The sequence below is a fragment of the Sinohyriopsis cumingii genome, chromosome 6 (genome assembly GCF_028554795.1).
Source record: "Sinohyriopsis cumingii isolate HCF-2022 chromosome 6, ASM2855479v2, whole genome shotgun sequence".
In the NCBI taxonomy this organism is placed as follows: domain Eukaryota; kingdom Metazoa; phylum Mollusca; class Bivalvia; order Unionida; family Unionidae; genus Sinohyriopsis; species Sinohyriopsis cumingii.
The window spans coordinates 109,077,031-109,097,386 of record NC_142966.1 but is presented as its reverse complement, the minus strand read 5'-3'; the positions used below and the strand labels follow the sequence as shown (position 1 = coordinate 109,097,386).

Below are 20,356 nucleotides of genomic sequence, written 5' to 3'. Positions count from 1 at the left end.
TGATGGAGTCAGCACCGGCATCCACAATGCCATTTTAGTTAAAACGACTTTACCGGCAGTGATGCCAGCAGCACGCCATATTGCATTGTTATCATCGCCCCTTCGCGTCAGCGCGATTGTATGCTTAGCCCCATAGACAACTTTTCTGACATTTCTGCAGAATCCAAATATGTGATGGAGTGGAATCGCGCATGAAAACTGTCGGCGTGGTCCTTGCAACATTCCTACTCGTGCTGCGAATCCTAGATTGTAATCATTGTTGGTGCTTTTTATAATATTGAAATTAGCGCCTGGTCTTACTCTGCGGTCTGGATTGGCTGCTTCAGCCTGTGGGTCAACTGCGGTATCTCTTTCCGCCAGCACGTTAACGTACTGAAGATGGTCAGCGTTATTGGTGGTGTCCTTCGAAAACATCATAGATGGGCCCGCCGATCTTGTATAATCATCCGAGTATCTCGCCAACCCAATTATCGTTGTTGCAACATCAACCTCGCGTTCTATTGATTCAATTTCTCGCCCGTCAATAAGATATCTGGCGCTCTCAAATAACGCCATGATACCGTTGTTGACGAAGCCAACTCGAACACGATGGTCATCTGCGTATGGTGCATTATCGGCGGCATTTGTCACGAGTTCTCCCTCGATTTCGATAAACGCTTCACACGGCAAAAAATATTTACTGGTATCCTGGACTTGAAGTTCAATTCGCGATCGTAGGTCGGGTTGCGCTGCATAATAAGAATAAAATTGATAATCACGGACAGAATCATCCCTGCGCACTGGGGCGTCCATATCAAACGCGGGATCAGCGGTTCGCGCAAACATTCTATTATTTATCATGTTGATGTTTTCAATTGAAATCCATCAACGTCGTTTTCGTCGTAAATTCTTTGAATTTAAACCACTCCCCGCTATCGCGTTCATGAGCGCGTTGGTTGCCGCATCGGCGGATGGCGAAGTCGCCAACGACTGAGTCGTCGCCAACGACTCTAGTTTTTCTTCCACGGCGTTATTTATTACTTTACTGACATTTGCAGGCATCACTGTCGTTGATGGCATTACCGGTGGTTTCTGTTTTCTTTTTGAAAATCTCTTGGATTTCACCAACGACATTAGTTTGTCTCGTGCGGCAGAAAACGCCCTTCCGGCAACATCTCCAATGGCACTAATACCCTTATCACGAATAACATCAATAGCCTTCATTCCTAATTGTTTGGCTAACGGCGCTACTTTTGGAGCCATTCTTGTAAATAACCCCGCAATGGTGCTACCGAGACCATCTCCATAGTACGCGCGGTAAATAGGCAATCGCGAGTTTACCACGTAGACGAGTACTGGTTTATCATGGTTGTAGTGTATGATCATCCTTATTAAAAACACCAGTTTTCCAATTAATCATCCACGAGTTCGTCTATGAGCGTTCGATATGCATTAATGTCCATAATACCGCCTGCAAATAACCGCTTGCAAATATCAGCGGCCTCATTGATTATTTCCGGAGAGTTATTTCCGGCTCGTTTTCCTCCGATTAGTACTTCCAGCCGTGATATATCACTGAGAACACTATTAGGACAGGTAACGCCGTAGGATTCTTTACCAACAGAGTATCCTTTTCCTTTTTTTGGTGTTATACTCTTAACTTCCTTGTGGAATGCGTCGTAATCGGATTTACTACGATGTGGTAATGCATCTTTATGTTTACTCGCTAAATACACTATTCTTGCCCAGTCCTTTAACGACTTTATATTTTTCTCGTAACCGCTATTGATATGCTTCTTATCTCGTATGCTCTTAGCAAAATTGTTGGCAGCAAAATTAATTAATTCTTCCCTGTTGCTGAAGCCTCTAATTTCATCTATTGTGCTCTTCTTGAGTACAATACGGGGTATATTCCCCTCTTTTTCTTCCGGTATTTCTTCTTCTGGTGTTTCTTCGGGTATTTCTTCTTCTGGTTCTTTCGCAGTAGCACCTAATTCTTCCTCGTCGGCCATTGTAACATAAGGTTCTTGTGGTTCGGTTATAGCGAGTGGTGGTGGCCTCCGTGTTGTAGCAGCCGCTATTTTTGCAGGGAGTGTTTCTAAAGACCTTTTTGTTTGTTTTGTCTCTGCCGCTATCTTTTCAAGCGCACCAAGAACGGGTACAGTTACCGCCGTAACATCCTTAGTCGCTTTAGTTACCGGGGCAAATAACTGTTCACTTCCAACAGCAAAATCAGTTTGCATTTGTTGTCGCGTTTGAAGTTTCTCTCTCACTCTGTCTCGTAACGGTATAAACTTTCTAAGCGCTGCTAGCCGCTCTCTGGCTAGCCGAGTAGTAAGTGATTCACCTACCATTATTGTAAATTGATCCGCAATTTTCTAATTTTCCGCCGAGTGTACCATCGGGGGCTCCACGGAGTTTTCGTCTATAATCCTTCTAATGTTTTTGATCTTACTAGAAATCTCCCGGCGTCGTTCATAAACACGTCCGAGTTTTTTTCGTATTATTTCAACGGCAGTGAATAGTCCAATGAATGCATTTGCGTCATTGTGGTACAGGTTCTCATTAATCGTATGTTGTAATCGTTTTATAAAAAAATACTCGCGGGCCAGGGTAAAACGCCCCCGTTTCGACTGTTCGTTAATAATCTCATAATCGGATAATATTTTTTCACTGTCGAGACCATCAGATAATTCAATTCCTTGATTTTTTAATTTTGAAATCTCGGCTAATATATTATTGATGTCTTCGATATTCATTATTCTTATAAAACATCTTGTTTTTAAATAAAAAGAAAAATGAAACCCCGTGTATCAATTCCGAAGGTGTTTAATAATTCGTTAGACGTGACCTCGTCAGCGCCATAGGCGCCGGTGACTTCATCACTCGCTGATTTCTGTTATATATGAAAATCGAATTCTATGCCCGGTCTTTTTTGAGATCGCTGAATTCTGTATTCCTTCTGCAACAAATCGTATTGAGGCGATATAAATGTCAAAATATTTTCCTGCTTCATTCATCGACTGAAATATTTTTTCCTCGTGAGTTGTTGTATCAAATGACTTTACGGGGTTTGCTTTCTTTGGGTATTTACCGGTTTGGCCTTTTTTGGTATTCTGACTTTGCGAGATAGCTTGCAAGTTTGTAAGAGAATTATCAGTCTTATTATTATTAATATGATCAATCACAAGCCCATTTTCGATTAATCCGTTGAATGCTTCAAATACAATCCTGTGAACATAATACTTCTTTTTTCCGGCACCAAACATCAAATACCCCTGATTATTTTTCCATCCAACCGGCTTCTTCAGTCTACGATTTCTAACAATGCCGTCGCGAGATGCCTCGTAATTGACGACCAGGGGATGCGGCTGAAATTCTTGGTCCATTTGTATAATAATACTACTTGTCTAATTTATTATTTGGTTTAATTATGAATCTTTCAACGTAGTCTTGGGGGGTTTTAATGACGAAATCGGCGGTGGGGTCAATGACGGCGTTTTTAATTCGCTTGTCATAATAGCGTTTTAGTTCCCTGTATCGCTTTCCGCCACAATTAATACACAACTGCGATTTTCCTCTTACACCGACGTGACAAACCAAGCACGGGAGGGGGCCAAGAGAACCATTACGAACGCTTTGTAAATGATACCCGCAGAATTCACCTCTACATGATTTATTGCACGGGGTTGTCGACCCAATCATCAACCATTTGCAGTGATTCATTATACTATATTCTTTCATTTAAATACTTGTTTTAATTATATGGATGAGTTTGAGAGATTAGCAGTAATTAAGCCCTGGAAAAATATTAAGTTCAATCTCGATAGAGTCCTCAAGGACACACCAAAAGCGTTAATAAACGATAAAACCCTGTTGAATAAAATACGCGATTGTATCAATGAATTCAAACGTGATGGTGCATCTCATAGTTGGTCAACATTTCGAATTGATGGTGTTGTTGATGCTACCATGAACGACAACCGCGCAGCAATGATAATATCACAACTTGACAGTAAAAGGTATTTCTTCAGAGTAAAATTCATTGTCCGGGTGGAATCAGGCGATTGGATCATACGTGATAAATTTGAACCAGTTTTCAGCGACAAGAAAACAGTCACTGTCAGCCGCGACTCCAAGCCGGGGTTGTTAACCGGAATTGACAGACCATACTATGAACGAGCGTATCCTGAAACAGCAGTTGTTTATGGAATATACCCGTTAAATAAGAAACCTGATATCGGAAAACTGAAACCGATGAAACAGTCAACGGGGATAAATTGTGTAGCAGAACGAATAATAGAGCATTTTACAAATGCATGTCGAGGAAACAAATTGACTGATTTACGACGTAGCAAAATCAACCAGTGGGAACTAACCGTAAAAGAGCGTGGAGCGACCATCAGCGACATAGCGAGATTAGAAACATCGCTGAGATTTCCAATAACCGTTACAACGATAACCGGTGAAGTATTACACGAATCAAAGTACAAATCAAAGGGAGCCCCAATCAAAATTATCGATCATAACGAACACGCATGGACGCCCGTGATCACAATATTTCCACGGAATAGAACAGTAAAGTATATACCCGAAGAATTCCTGGGAGAACAATTCTCCAAGGACGGTTTTCTCGCGGAGAGGAAACTATTTGATGCTATTGCCTACTTGTGTAAAAACGACCCTGTATCAGTGTGGTTACTTCGCAGCGCTGAAAACGATGCGGATACCTTTGATCAGTTTGTAAGGCCAAACGGTGAATTATATCGCACTGAAGCATTTCACAACAGGATGAAAAAAACCGCCATAGAATTTGAGGAGCATGATGAACAACTGCTAACAAATTGTTTTACGATTCCATCGGTTGCGGCTCATGTTGCAGCAAGGAAAAATGCGTGGAGACCAACGCGCAAGGAATTTCTGCCGGATGTACAATCCAGTTGTTTGGAGTATTATCACGGTGGATTATGGAACACTGAATACAACCGCGACGCTATGATCTCGGTTGATATGGTTGCCTGTTATCCAGCGAGTTTTCTCGGGTATGGATCCGCCGCCGAGTACTTTAGACGATTTGGACACCCCAGTCATGAAATGACTCGTGTTGCTATTAATGGACCACTGCCTGATTTTGATTTAACCGGATTCGCTCGCATAGTATCATTTGAATTCGCGGCAGGACTCCATCGCTGTTGCTATATTTGGATCGGTAGACACATGGCTGAAAAGAAGTGGCTGCCAATAGCGCTGCTACGGTATATGATTGATTGTAGCATGCTAGTTTCGTTGATTGTCAGTGACGCGATTATATCATACCGGGCACAGACTGAAGTCTGGTTACCAGAACCGGAGCGTCTAGATAGCATAATTGACGAGTCCAGAAAAAACATTGATGCCGACGAGGAATATATCATCGAATGGTCCAGGAGGATATTTAACCAACGAAACCGCGAGGCAAAAGATCTCGGTAGAAGAATAATCGGTAAGTTCACACAAGGTGGAAAAAACTGCGACTACAAACGATATTGCTCACGGCTGATTATAGATGACGCAGAATATGATTTCGTAATCAAGGACGCAGTGGCAAAAAATAGATACGTGAACTGCAAAACAGCTTTCTTGTCCAATGGAACGAGGTTGGGTACAGTTGTTACCTACAGCGATGGAGACAGCCCAGCATACCCGCATTTGAGGGCGTCTATGCTGGGTTATGCCGCTATCAATTTATTCTCGATGATAAATAGATTCCCCGATACCGCGGTTAGAGTAGCAGTTGATTCGTTTTATATTGACGTAGCGTATAAGGGAAACGTAGCCGAGTTTACTAGTCCGGACGAGAGTTGGGGTACATGGAGAATTAAAAATGAAATACGACGCGATTATTCCCCGTCAGCAGATGTCACCGTTGAGAACAACTACTTACGCGGTGATAAATTGTCAGAATGGTCTAATGCACCATCGTGTTCTGATCCAATTTGTAGACACAAGACGGTTTATTTAAGCGGCTGTGGCGGGTCAGGAAAGACGACTCGGGCAATTGAATTATTTCGAACGCGGGCAAGTATAATCGTGCTTACACCGACCCATAGACTAGCGCGAGAGATAAAACAACGAAATGTTGACGCCGTTACTTATCACAGCTTTTTTCGATACAGCGGCGGTGAGTGGACCCCTGATCGAATGGGTGAAAAATTTATTCCCGATATTATCATCTGGGATGAGATATGTACTGTTTCGTTAGATACTTTACAAATGTTTCTTGAGTGGTTGCTGCGCGCGAATACAGCGGTAATCATGTGTGGCGACCATGGCCAACCACCACCATTTGTCGGCGAGGGTCCACATGATTGGTTAAGGGGTTTTGTGGACTATTATGAAGAAACCGATACTGATTACCGAGCACTTGATGAACAACTGCGCGAGGTTAAAAAACTAATCAGATTACAGCCGGATAGAGTTCAGTGTGAAATAATCCGCGAGGTAATTCCAGAAACGCCGTTGAATGAATTCTGGGAAACATGGAGACCAAACGATTTAATTGTAGCGAGTAGAAAGATAGTCAGAGACACACTTCAGCGGAAGTTGTTTACGTTGCATAAGGAAAAGTTTCCAACGCGTCCAGTGCCGTTATGTTATAGACCCGCGGACACACGGCGGCAGAACATTGAAGTTGAAATTCCAGCCCCGACAGCGTCGGGGACAAAAAAACAAATTCTCGTGCTGAATGATATCGTGCTCGTTGATATCGGTGTCGTCGAGGACGCGCTACGTGCTGATAAATCCCCGTGGACGCTAGGATACGCAACGACAATACACTCCTCGCAGGGATTAACCATCACGGATACAATTGTTTGGATAGTTGATAATCGCATCGAATGGTCAAATCTAGTCTATCTTGCAGTGTCCCGAGTACGGAGAATGAATCAGCTTCGAAGAATTGTTGTTGACGGAGCCGGTGACGAAGCCGGCGACAAGGTCACCATCGATGCAAGCGTCATTGATAGAAAACTCTCGGGTTACCGCCAACAGGATAAAAAAAAACAGCGGCGTTTTGATATTGATGCCGAATTAATAATCTCGCTACGACAACAACAGAATAATCACTGCGCGAGTTGCAATTGTATAATGAGTTGGCGTTATTCGGATAAAGACACTCGCCAATTTACCGTGGATAGGATCGATAACAGTCTCGGTCATGTCAAAAACAATGTGAGGTTGACCTGTCTTGAGTGCAATAGACGCAACGGCGCTAGTTAAGACCACGTGGGGGCAATTGAGTATCGTTAGGTATCACTTGTAGTTGCTCGCGTGTAAATCCGCGCTGAGGAGCAGTTGAATCCAGTCTGTAGATCGGTGGTCTACCAGTTGATCGTGTTATCGTTGATATGTTATGTGTGGTAACACTCCAAATAGGATCGGTAGCCCTTTTTTTACCGCCTTCAAGCTCTCCTGGTTCATATAGATATCTCACGGTGACATTGCCGAGAATCGGCTTGGAAACGCTATTTATTTTTGATTTTCCGGGTATATACTCGTATTTAATCGCGTCGCTGGGCTTCATGTTGATTGCTCGGGTAATCTCGTTATTTAACGCTGCAATTACACCTGGCAACCTTTTAACCCATTCACGAGATCGTTTTTCTTGGATGAATTCCTTCGCGTACTGATATCCAAATAACCGTTCAGCGAGAGTCCGATTGAATCGTTCAACAATTGCCTGATCACGATGTAGCGCAGTATGACCTCGTCGTATCGCGACGCTATGATGTTTCAGCGTTGATAAAACAGCGCCGCGAAATTCACTACCGGGATCAACTTGTAATAGATTTGACCAGCGCAGAGGACCTCTTTGATAAATTCTTTCAAACGCAGCGGCTACTTCAGTTGCCGACTTTGTTTTTAACGGCTCCGCTTGTTTGTATCGACTCGCAACATCAACTACGGTTAGCGCGTATTTGTAACCGTTGTCATGCGGCAGAAATAGTATATCAGCCTGATGAACTTCATTAGGCACGCCGACATCAAAGCGAGAGAAGTTGATTTGTTTAGGCGGTGGTAGATAGATTTGCCATATAGCCTGTTTGGATAACCAATTAGCCGCAGTGGTCTTTGTTACCTTTGCAGCGCTTGCAAGCTTACCAATTGCGGCCTTCCCCTTCCAGTATCCTCTCGGAGAATAATAGATGGATTCCATGTTGTTATTATAAACGCTAGCGTTTTCAATTAGCAGCGCGAGAAGCTCCGCTTCCAATCATTAATTTACCTTTCATAGCCAATTTTACCAACCATGAGGCCAATTTTTCTTTGACGGATTTATCAGGAATAGCATTTAATGCGTGAATTAATTTTACATCCGCGATATGACGCTGTTGCAGATCGCTACTTTTGTAAGCAACATCATGAGCATGACACGCCTTATCGATAGCGTTTATTGGATACTCACCGGGTTTGGGCTGATTTTGATCATCGAGTCTAATATCTAATCGTGTTCCGGGGCCACAGTAGTTATATCCTGGGAGGTGTTTTTCTCCTGGATACTTTGCCCACGGTGTTCCGGGGAGTTTTGCCAATTTGGCTGCGATGTCACCTCCTCGCTTTTTTTAAAAACATCCCGGGGTTTAATAGAAATAAATCTAAATTTCTTTGTACCGCATTGTGCACACTTGCCAGTAAGCGCCGATCTGTTATTTCTTGTTGTAGCGGTTGTCATATCATTTGTGCCAGTACGTACTCTACACTTCACACAATATAGATCCATAATTTATGTATAGAGATATGAATATAATTGATTTTTCGGCGACTAAAACAAGAGAACCAGTTAAGCATGTTGCAGCGTTACCAAACTCGATCCGGATGATTATCATCGGACCATCTGGATCAGGTAAGACGCAATTGTTACTCAATTTAATAATGAGATGGATGAAGTGGGATAAGTTGTATTTGGTTGCTCCTAGCGTAGATGATCAACGATGCTACGAGGTGTTGAAAGATTTCAACGAGAATGCATCAGCGATCGCTAAAAAAAATGTTATTGAGTTTATTACGGATATCAATGATGCACCGGGTATTGATGATATTGATGGCGACGTTAACAATCTAGTCGTGTACGATGATGTTATGTTAGACAATCAAAAAAACCCAGCTAGGATATTTTCCAGAGGCAGGCATAAAAACACTGACGTGATATATGTCACTCAACGATACACTCAGATTCCAAAAGTAATTAGAGACAACTGTAATATTCTTGCTGTATTCAACGGCGTTGATACACACACGCTACGAAAAATTTGGCAGACATGGTGCGGCGGTGACATGGACTTTAATGTTTTTCGAAACTTTTTTAGTCATGCTCAGTCGACCCCACATGGATTCGTAACGATAAATTTACATGATCCTCGGACACGATATCGTATCGGACTTGACCAAATATTCGGTTAGTTGTAAATAATTTTCATTGTAAGCAGCAGGGGGGGCAATGACATCGACGCGGTCGTCGATGTGCTTACCGGACGCTGACGACGCTGGGGATCAGCGCGCAGAAGGTGTTAATTAAACCAAATGACGATTGGACGATCCCCCAACGACTTCGTCGTTTTTTTTTTACCAGGCGCTGACGACACTAGATCGTTGAGTGCAGAAAGTAATAATTAAGCAAAATAACGATTGGACAAAATGTCCGATTCGCCCCCCCTGCTGCTAACCCATGGCGCTGCGTTTACGTAGCAGGATGTAGTAGCCTATGATACACTAAATTGGCTGGTATTATTGAAAGCAAGACAGATGTAGCTGTACACTGATATCAAATAATTGGGACATTCTAGTTGCACTACAAAATACAGAGGGAAAAACCTAATTTTTTTTACCCAGTTTTTAACCCAAATTTCGCACATGGTTGGAATCCGATTTTCTATCCAGGTTTTAGACTCTTTGGCCTCAGATTTAAGGCAGACCGATCTGAACTGCACAGAGTGGTCTCGATATGACAATGATGGGTCCGTTAAGCAAAAACAAAAAAATCCATCTTTTACCCTTCTGCTAATGCACGATCAAAATAACTAGTGAAAAATGATGTTTCCAACACAACTAGGCATTAGGCTAATGGAAAATCGCTTGAAAGTCGATGTATTAGGATGTATTCAGAACTAGTCCTTAAAATGTTTCCTACTTGCATCTCAGGCAAAAACGACATAAACCTCCAAGGGTTAATGAGTTAAGACCAACTACTTCATTTGTGGTGGGAGGTGGGGTTGAATTTTTTTTAAAAACAAGCTTGAAATATTTTTGCTTTGATTTACAGAAAAAAGCAGACCTATTATATCTTTGTTATTTGTTGAAAAAAGAAACTATCCTGAGGTAAATGAAAAAAGTCCCCCAGTCCCCCCCCCCATTCCCATCAACCACCACAAAAGATTATATTGTCGGTTCCTTTAACTTCTTTTTATTACTTAATCATCAGATGCCTCATATAAACTGACTTTTTTCATCCCTGCAAACTGAACAATTAGCTAATTGTTCAGTTATTATTTTAAAGTGTGATCACCTGTTCCTAAGTGTTGTTATGCAAGCTGGCCAGACAAAAAGCTTGTCCTATATTTCACAATCATGAAAGGCATAAGCAGTGAAATTGGTGTTTTATCATGAAGCACATTACAACACCCGCATAAAGTGCTCACCTGGGTACAAAGGCCAGTTTTGCTTTTTCAAATGTGTGGCCACTGTTGACAGGGTTGACTATAATAGTTACATATCACTCCAACTTTGCATGTGAGTACATCTCACAGATGTCTGAGACTTGTTAATTGATCTTTTACCCATGATATTAGGTTCAAGGTCAAAGGCCGTGATGAATAATTTGTGCTGTACATACAGATATCTTGTGAATGTTTTAACTTGAACATGTAAGGAAATATTTTTGTTACCAAACTTGGTATGTTTGAAAATCAAGAAAATTCATTACTCAGAAAAATTACAAAGAATAACATGACAGGAGAAAGAAAACTGTAATGGATTTCTTGAAATTCTTTTGGATAGTAGCGTGCCAGTAATTTTGGTACTTTTGTATGAAACTGATTGCACTAGAAACCTCATTACATTTACTGCATAAGTCTCCTTAACATGGTGCATTTATTTCTTTTTCACTGTGGTAATGTCTTAAAATACATTGGTCACTGCTTAGTAAGGCTTCACCTCAATTAGGTTATTTCACAGTAGTCATATTATTTTTTATGCTATGACTTTATTTATTATATGCTCATTTTTTCCCCTGTTAACTTTACGTTGTCAGAATTGTTCAGTATTACCTGATACTGAACTCGCGCGATAATACATATATAGCATTCACATGCATAAAGGAACTACTTTCTATTGTAAACAAACAATGGATGCAGGCAGACGCCAGCACTTTTGATTTGTACACAAATCATGTACACTTGTGTAAGAGGCTCTTTACGTTGTGGTTGTTTAAATTTGTTTCTGAATGAACTAAAACAGATGTTTCGTGGACTGCCATATACCAGCTGCTTTGGCACATTCCATGTTGATACAATGTTACGGATTTAGGCTAGCTACATTATATAGCAGACGCAAGATAAGGTCCTTACAAATAACATACAAGTGACAAGTCATATACTCTCTTCTCTAGCTGGTGATAAGAATGGCAAAATAAAATATACTTACAGTTTTGCATCCTGAATTTCCTCAAAATGTATTTTCTTAATTCTGCAAATCCGAATTACATGAGCCATGTCATATGTTTTCAATCTTGATTACACATTTCAAAATCCTCCTTACTGCACTCAAAATGAAATAAGCATTAAATTCCATTGCGTCTTTTTGATAATTGCAATTGAAAGACTTCATATTTTTCCCACATTATGATTTCAACCATTCAATGACAGAAACAGAAACACATTTGCAGATGTCAACACACTTCTCCCTTGCTTTTTAAATCTCTTGTATTTCATGTGGAATCGTCACATACAAATCCAGTCAATAATCACGAAATTTCCTAGAATCAAGAAAAATACCAAAAATCTATTCATTCCAGATCAAATGGAAAAGTTGTTGCAATGCACATTCATTCACAGTATGACTCCAAATTTCAATTTTAACTAGACATGCCATTTTCTTTCGAAAGTTATGTCGAGTGCGCGACTAAGTTCAGATTTATTTGGGCAGAGTTATGTGCGCAGTAATAATATTGATTTGTGTAATGATGAATATGCGCTTGTGTATTTAGTTTGGAATGCGGCATACATTCATTTACGTTGTTTCTTGTAGTGTATTGTGTTTATATAATTAAACCTTAGGTAGAATACAGAAATGAGCATATAATAAAAAGGTTACTGCATTTGTATGGGAAAATATGAACTCGTTATGTCGGAAGGATATACTGCACTCCCAAGGTCATGCAGTATTCCATCCCAAAACTCGTTCATATTTTCCCACACAAATGCAATAACCTATAATTATAGGAGATAATTAAGATATATTGTGTACTTTCTAGTATGCATTTTGAAACGGTAACAATTGTAATACAAAGTATGTATAATATGAGTCTTTAACATCTTTTCCCCATGAATGGATAAATTGAATTGATTGATGATTTGTGTATTGAAGCACTTTCTTTAAGTTCTGTACCTGTAATGGATTATTGTATGTGTAACTGATTAGATGACACACAGGTAGATGAGCCAGATATTTGCTGTAAGAATGTGTGTCATTTTAAGCATATTATTGACATAGTATAACATACAACAAATGTTGAGGCATGGTAGAGTCCTTGAATGAATAAGTGAAGAGGATTATGATTGAATGATGATTGATTAATTGATTGACCAATTGACCTGCCTGTTCCTCCACCCTTTCTTTCTTCCTTTCTGCCAGCAAATGCATAGGCTAGGTTCCCAGTAAATTCATTTTCCATTAATATATATGGTTATCGTTTGTCATTCCATTCTCCCCATATTGGCCTTTCTTGATTTATTGCATCATGTGAAAAACAGAATTTTTTGAATATCTACACTGCTTGCAGCTGGGGCATCTAGTCATTGCCTTCTCCATCCATTACAGAAATTTTTTCATGTTGTTTTTTTTTTTTAAAAACATTTTTAAATTTGTGGTAGATGTAGTAAAATTTAGTAGGCATAATTGTGTCCATATCAGGATGACCTACTATACTTTCAGATCATTTTGTTTACATTTTTGTACATTTTTAAGTTTGTTCATCTGGAGTAAGATATACACTTTCTGTCTGTTTGCTTGACTCGTTTTTGTTGGTCCGTTTCTCCAAGTATCTCATTGTCTTTCCATGCATACAGATACAGAACCATACTTTTTAATGAAATTAAGAATTATCTTAACAGTTTTGATCTATGTGTTTAAATTTTATGTTCAGTTGATCAACTATATGAAGTGATCTGTGATTTCCCTGGTGGGGAGGATTCCCAGTTGAGGCTCAGGAAGGGGGATATGGTGAAGGTGGAGACCAGAGAAGAAAATGGCTGGTGGAGGGGCTCAGTTGGGGAAGCTGCTGGGTGGTTTCCAGGTAGCTATGTGGAACATGTTCAACAAAATTCAGGTATGTAATGCTTTTGTTATATATGTGTCTTTGTTCTTAATTCACACATGATATAATCTTTCATTGTGTATTGATCTATGCTGGGGACTGTACTGCTTTTATCTGCATATCAGAACACCCTGCTAATGCTAATAACATAGACAAGGCCTGAATCAAAATCATACAACTTTTGAGCTTGAGACTTGTGGTCAACCAATTGCAAGAAAATTTAAATTTATAAGACCATTTTTGATTGTGGTGGTACAACTCAAGCTCAGACTCCAGTATTATGATTTTCAGGCCAAATTTGGAAGATCGTGATCACTGCTGTTTGTTAAGTTAATGATTTTATGCATTGATTCTCATAGGCTAGATCATTATGCATTGGTAAATCAGAGTTTTGTTTGGCTATGATTTGAAAGAAACTAATCTGATTCAGTTTGGCAGGAACCTTTATGCCATGGTGAATCAGGGTTTATAAGTTTCAGTTAATGATTTAAAGCAAACTACATTGATTCTGATAGGCCATGTCATTATGTTATGGTAGATCAGAGTTTCCACAGTTAATCAGGCAAACTACATTGATTCTGATAGGCCATGTCATTATGTTATGGTAGATCAGAGTTTCCACAGTTAATCAGGCAAACTACATTGATTCTGATAGGCCATGTCATTATGTTATGGTAGATCAGTTTCTATGGCTAATCAAGCAAACTACATTGATTCAGATATGCCAGGCCATTATGCTATGGTAGATCAGAGTTTCCTCAGTTAATCCAGCAAACTACATTGATTCTGATAGGCCAGACCATTATGCCATGGTAGATCAGAGTTTCTACAGTTAATGAAACAAACTACATGATTCTGATAGGCAGGCTATTATGCCATGGTAGATCAGAGGTTCCACAGTTAAACAAGCAAACTACATTGATTCTAATAGGCCAGGTTATTATGCTATGGTATCTCAGAGTTTCCACAGTTAAACAAGCAAACTACATTGATTCTGATGGGCCAGGCCATTATGCTATGGTAGATCAGAGTTTCCACAGTTAATCAAGCAAACTACATTGATTCTGATAGGCCAGGCCATTATGCCATAGTAGATCAGAGTTTCCTCAGTTAATCCAGCAAACTACATTGATTCTGATAGGCCAGCTCATTATGCCATGGTAGATCAGAGTTTCCACTGTTCAATTAATCAAGCAAACTACATTGATTCTGATAGGCCAGGTCATTATGCTATGGTAGATCAGAGTTTCCACTGTTCAGTTAATCCAGCAAACTACTACATTACGATAGGCCAGGCCATTATGCTATGGTAGATCAGTTTTCACAGTTAATCAAGCAAACTACATTGATTCTGATAGGCCAGGCCATTATGCCATGGTAGATCAGTTTCTATGGTTAATCAAGCAAACTACATTGATTCTGATAGGCCAGGCTATTATGCCGTGGTAGATCAGAGTTTCCACTGTTCAGTTAATCAAGCAAACTACATTGATTCTGATGGGCCAGGCCATTAAGCTATGGTAGATCAGAGTTTCCACAGTTAATCCAGCAAACTACATTGATTCTGATAGGCCAGGCCATTATGCCATGGTAGATCAGAGTTTCCACTGTTCAGTTAATCAAGCAAACTACATTGATTCTGATAGGTATGGTCATTATGCCATTATAGTAAATCAGTCTCAACACTAATTTACTATGCACAGGTAAATACAGTAAACATTAGATATGTATAGAATTTATGAGATCATTACCTGGGTTGATTCATGCATTAAATCATAAAGATTATCTCAGACACTAGTGATTATTGATTGGATAGTTTGGATGCCATATCTGTGTTTGATTCAAGATGTATGTATAAAGAAAATATTTATGTGTGGCCATGCTAAATGAGTACAGTATATTTACAAAATAATTTCAAAAGACAAAATGCTAGTTATAGATATTGTATAATTGATTTTTATTGGTCTTTTTAGTCTCAGACCATAGCATTAGTGTCTCTACACATAGGTGTATTCTCTACATTAACTTGGTGAGACATTGATGTGTTCTCTACACAACTTGGTGAGACATAGGTGTAATTTTTCCTGTGGTTCAGGCATTGACAGCATTGTTTACAATGTAAACAAGTTTGTGTTAAAGTTTTCAAATCAGATATTTGGAGGAAGGAGGTGGGATATTTTGGTGTAAAGGTTTTTTTCAAGTGAATCTGGATTGCAGTGACTTGCTTTCCAGGGTGTATTCACCTTTGCTTAAAATTGTCAAAAAGCTCTGAATTGCAGTACATATTTGCTAATTGCCAACAGAGTTGCCATGTGAATGTGTTTGTAATGACTACATGTTGTTTAGCAAAACTGGATATCGAAAAGACAGACATCAGGTTGGGGGCAGGCAGGAGGTGATGCATCACCATGCAGACATAGTTGAGACAGGAACTTTTTACATTATGGACCATGTTCTCCATCAGTTATTTGCTTTCTGAAAGTGATACAGCTCTTGGCATCCAACTGTAACTAATTAAAATGTTTTCTATGCCTCTTTGACCTTCCTTATCATGAACAAGTTACCATTATCTTGTATCTAAAGAGAAGTCAAGATATTGAATTTTCAGGATTCAAAATATTCCTGTTAGCTAAGCTTAGCACTGGGGCCATCTTGATTTTAGGTTTTATTAATTTTATCTCTTTGTCTCGTCTGTTTAGCTGATCTTTCCCATGGTTTCATTTTTCTATTGGCATTGGCAATGTCGGCAGTGTTAATGTAAATATGAAAGATTTCATGTGGAAGTTTTAAGTTATATACAAGGAGGCCAACATCATATCACATGCAGGTAAAACTGATTCCTGAGGATGTTAATGTTGTTAAATAGTAATCTTGACTCCAGTCTTAATGTATCATCATATGACACTGAATTTCCGTTTTCTCAGTTCTCTTCATTCAGCAATATTTGTAACGTGCACTTGAGTTGTTTAAGTAACAGATAGCATTTGCTATCTATTAGAAGCACAGAAATAGCATTGTGAAGAAAATATTTCTACTTCTAACTGCACGCATTATGTAGGATTTACTTTATCCATCTGTGAGTACATTGATTTTTGGGTTGTTTCTGTTCTGACATTAACTTTCAGTTCAACTTACTTGTTGAGATGCAATTAGGGTATATTTTGGTATAAAGTTTTTACTCACATTAAATCTGGGTTGCAGTGACTTTTCCAAAATTTCAGCTTTGTTTAGGGGTTGCAGTGAGATTTTCAGAACTTAAGCATTTTTTAAGTATTGTACAAATTTAAAGCTCTGAATTTCAATGTATTTTCACTTATATCCAACAGAGTTGCAATATGGATGTATTTTGTAATGAGCGCGTGTTGTGTCAAAACTGGATAACTGATCTAATTTCCAGGATTTATTTAAAGTTGGTTGAAAACTTTGACTTGTGCCACAGAAGTGTGATTATTTGTGAGCTCCTGTTCTCTAACTCACATGTTGAGTACACATCCATTGTTTGTCTTGTAGACTTGCATTGTTGAGTACACATCCATTGTTTGTCTTGTAGACTTGCATTGTTGAGTACACATCCATTGTTTGTCTTGTAGACTTGCATTGTTTATTAATATTATTATCCCAACTCTTTAACTTGCTAGATGAATTAAGCCATGAGGAGGAGGTCCAGAGATTTCTGTTATCAGATGGTGAGGGGGGTCAAGAGCGACAAGTTAGTTCCTTCATGTTGAAGAAGAAAAGAGAGCAGTCAGGCAGCTTTACAGGAGAGATACAGTCAGGACCATTCAAAGAACCAATCTACAGCAAGATTGATAAAAACAAGGTACACTCATTCAACAGGAAACTTACTTTTTGCTCTGCTAGTCACAGACCAGAAGAGTTTGTGGTATGACCTGTTGTCTGGCATCTGTTGTCCTTTGCCTGTCTATCCCATGTACTCCTTCTAAACCATTTAGAAGATCACCATAACAGTTTACTCACAAAGTTTCATCCCAAAGTCTAGATGATCCTAAATTAAAATGGTGCTGCAAGAAGACCTTTCAGATTTACTTAAAAAATTGCCGAACTGATATGGATACTGCTACTAGAAATAGAAAACCCTTTAAACAACTTCTAAAATGCCCACTTATTAAACAACTTCTAAAATGCCCACTTAATAACAAGATTTAGCTAAATTTGACATAAAGCATCCTGTCATTGAGGTCTTTTAATTTGTTACAAATGATGCTGATCAGAATTTAAGTATGCCCACTATTGCTGAAAATAAAAATTTAAATGAGGTTTTTTTGAAAAACTGCCGAAGTTGTCAGAATTTGACCAAACTTTGCAGAAAGCATCCTGCCATAGAGGCTTGCAAGTTCATGAAAGTCTTGTTCATTTGCCATCATACAAGGTCACTGTTACTAAAAAAACAGAAAAGAAACTTGAAATTAATTCTTATCACTTAACTGAATTTTTACCAAATTTATTAGTAAGTATCCAGGCTCATTTTTGTACTTGATGTTGAGCCACCATCAGACATAGCCACTGTTGCTATAAATAGGTAACCATTTAAATGACTTCTGAATAATTGCTTAACTGAACTTTTCAGAAACTGCATCACAGCATAAAGGTTAAAAGACATTTTGGAAATTGCGCAGGAGAAATTGACCAAATTTGATAGAAAACATTTTGGTAACAAGGACTTTAATATTTATACCAATAATGGTGATTTACCATCAGATATTTTGACCATTGCTAAAAGAATCTGGATGATCCTCCAAAACCCACTTATCAAAAAACACTCAACAAAATTTTACCAAAGGACATGGTTTGATAAGGGCTGATTTTGGCGCCCAATCTGATTCCAGTGAAACTCGTAAAGATAAAAGATGTCCCTCTCTCTTCTTAAAATGTATATTTAAGTGTTATCCAGGATCACTTTTAATAAAGAAAATTGACTATTAAAGAGCCAGTGGTTTTGTCCAGTGTTGTGGAACCCATTTTCTTGGATTATAGTCATTTGCCCATATGAAGCTGACTACCAAAAACAGCTGTATCGAAAATTCGGCATTTGCACATAGTATTCCTCATAGTGAATGATAGAATGTAGAAATGTTTCTATTTTTGTTTTAAAATGTTGTCTAAATGATGTATATATTTGCTTTAAGTACCGTTGTTTACATATGACACATATTTTCATTTTCATTTAAAAAGTTAGGCTTATGTTTATATTTAACAGTGTCTAAGTGTATGAAAATCTTGACTTGATTGCCACAGACTAACACTTTGTGTATTACTTTACCACAAATAAACATCCAAGAGCAGCACAGATCAATTGTGCAGTAGCAATAGCTTTTTGTTGCTGTTGTGTATCATTACAGATCAGGGATATCAGTTTTGATGTATTCGTTATGAAGACAAATAGTGGACAGGATCATTTCTTATTTTATATGATATGGGCCTCCAGGCTGAAGGAAAGGACAATAAAAATAAAATTGTAGATACTTTATTACAGATGTATTTGGTCCAGTGTGTACACAACCCACCCCTCATCCCACCATTATTTCATCAACATTATTGCTGTCACTTAACCAATTAGCAGTCATCTAAAAAATCTGTCTCTCAAATACTTTGACAGAAATATTCTTTCTCAGACATATATAAGAAATAGAACCAGTTGTATCCATTTTCGAAGTTGAAAAAAATTATTTTGAGGTATTTGAAAGAAAAACATAAAAACTCTCAAGAAAATATACCCCCCCCCAACATTAAACATAAGATCAAGCCTTAAATACAGTTATACCAATTGTTCAGTGTTGAATTTAATGAAGAAACGAGGCAATAAGGAAACTTTAAACTCTGATAGATGTCAGAAATGTTTTTCTTATACATTGATTGGGAATCTATTCAGAAGAAGAATTTATCAACATTAGCACTTGCACATGGGCACATGACATCAAGCAGTTGGTCATCTGGTATTTTTTTTAAAAGAGCAGTATACACTAGGATAAATATAATTAATACCCAATCAGTCTGCATGTGTGCACACTTAAATGTATACATGCGTAACACAAGTACAAATCAAGTTGACACAACAATTTTAAAAAAATATATAAGACATTCAAAATGCGCTAACTGAACACTGGCAGAGTACTAAAGATATGCTCCACAAGGACTGTCACCGCCACAGTTTTCTAGTTAGGCTTATTCACGTAATCTCAGTCTCTCTCACAATCTCTCTCATCACAGGTGTACTTAGTCAATCCCCAAGTAACGGCTACAACAGAGGCAATGTGACCTAAAATTGATTTGCACAAGTCTTATGGCAGATTGTCTAAGTTACATATTTTGCCTTCATTCTTCTTCTCATTAGTGACAAGCACAAATAAGAACATGTATAAAATTTGTATATGTGTTAGATTGTGACAAAAAGTATCTTCTATAAAAATGAAACTTGTTCTTGAATGCGCTGTTTGTTTTTAAGGACTTCAAACATGCATAAATTAGCAAAATTAGAGTTTTTGATTGAACACAGGCCTATATAGGGGCAAAATTAACTTATTTTTCAAATGATTTCGTTATATTATGTTTATATATCTTGTAGTTAATATATATTGGATATGGCATAACCATAGCAAATACTTTTGCTGGGGCCAAAATCAGCCCTTATCAGATCTTGTCCTTTACAGAAATGATTCAGGCATGAAGGACTTTTAAGTCTGCACAAGTGATGCAAATCTTCCATCAAATATGGCTTCTATTACTAAATATAGAACAAAAACTTGATAACTTCTAAAAACAGCATAATAGACTTGGGTCAAACTTGATAGA

At 38.6% G+C, this 20,356-nt stretch overlaps 1 protein-coding gene across 2 annotated transcripts in view; it reads left to right on the top strand.

Annotated features, from left to right (window-relative positions):
* Positions 1–20,356, top strand: part of LOC149797688 (uncharacterized) — a 123,572-nt gene that overhangs the window by 69,132 nt on the left and 34,084 nt on the right. For both annotated transcript variants that reach the window (XR_016421861.1, XM_089962608.1), the window contains exons 5-6: positions 13,376–13,558; positions 17,185–17,366. Coding sequence is in view for 1 of the 2 variants with exons in the window: in XM_089962608.1 (XP_089818734.1) it covers positions 13,376–13,558; positions 17,185–17,366 (365 nt within the window). In the remaining variant the exon portion in view is untranslated. The remainder of the gene's footprint in view (positions 1–13,375; positions 13,559–17,184; positions 17,367–20,356) is intronic.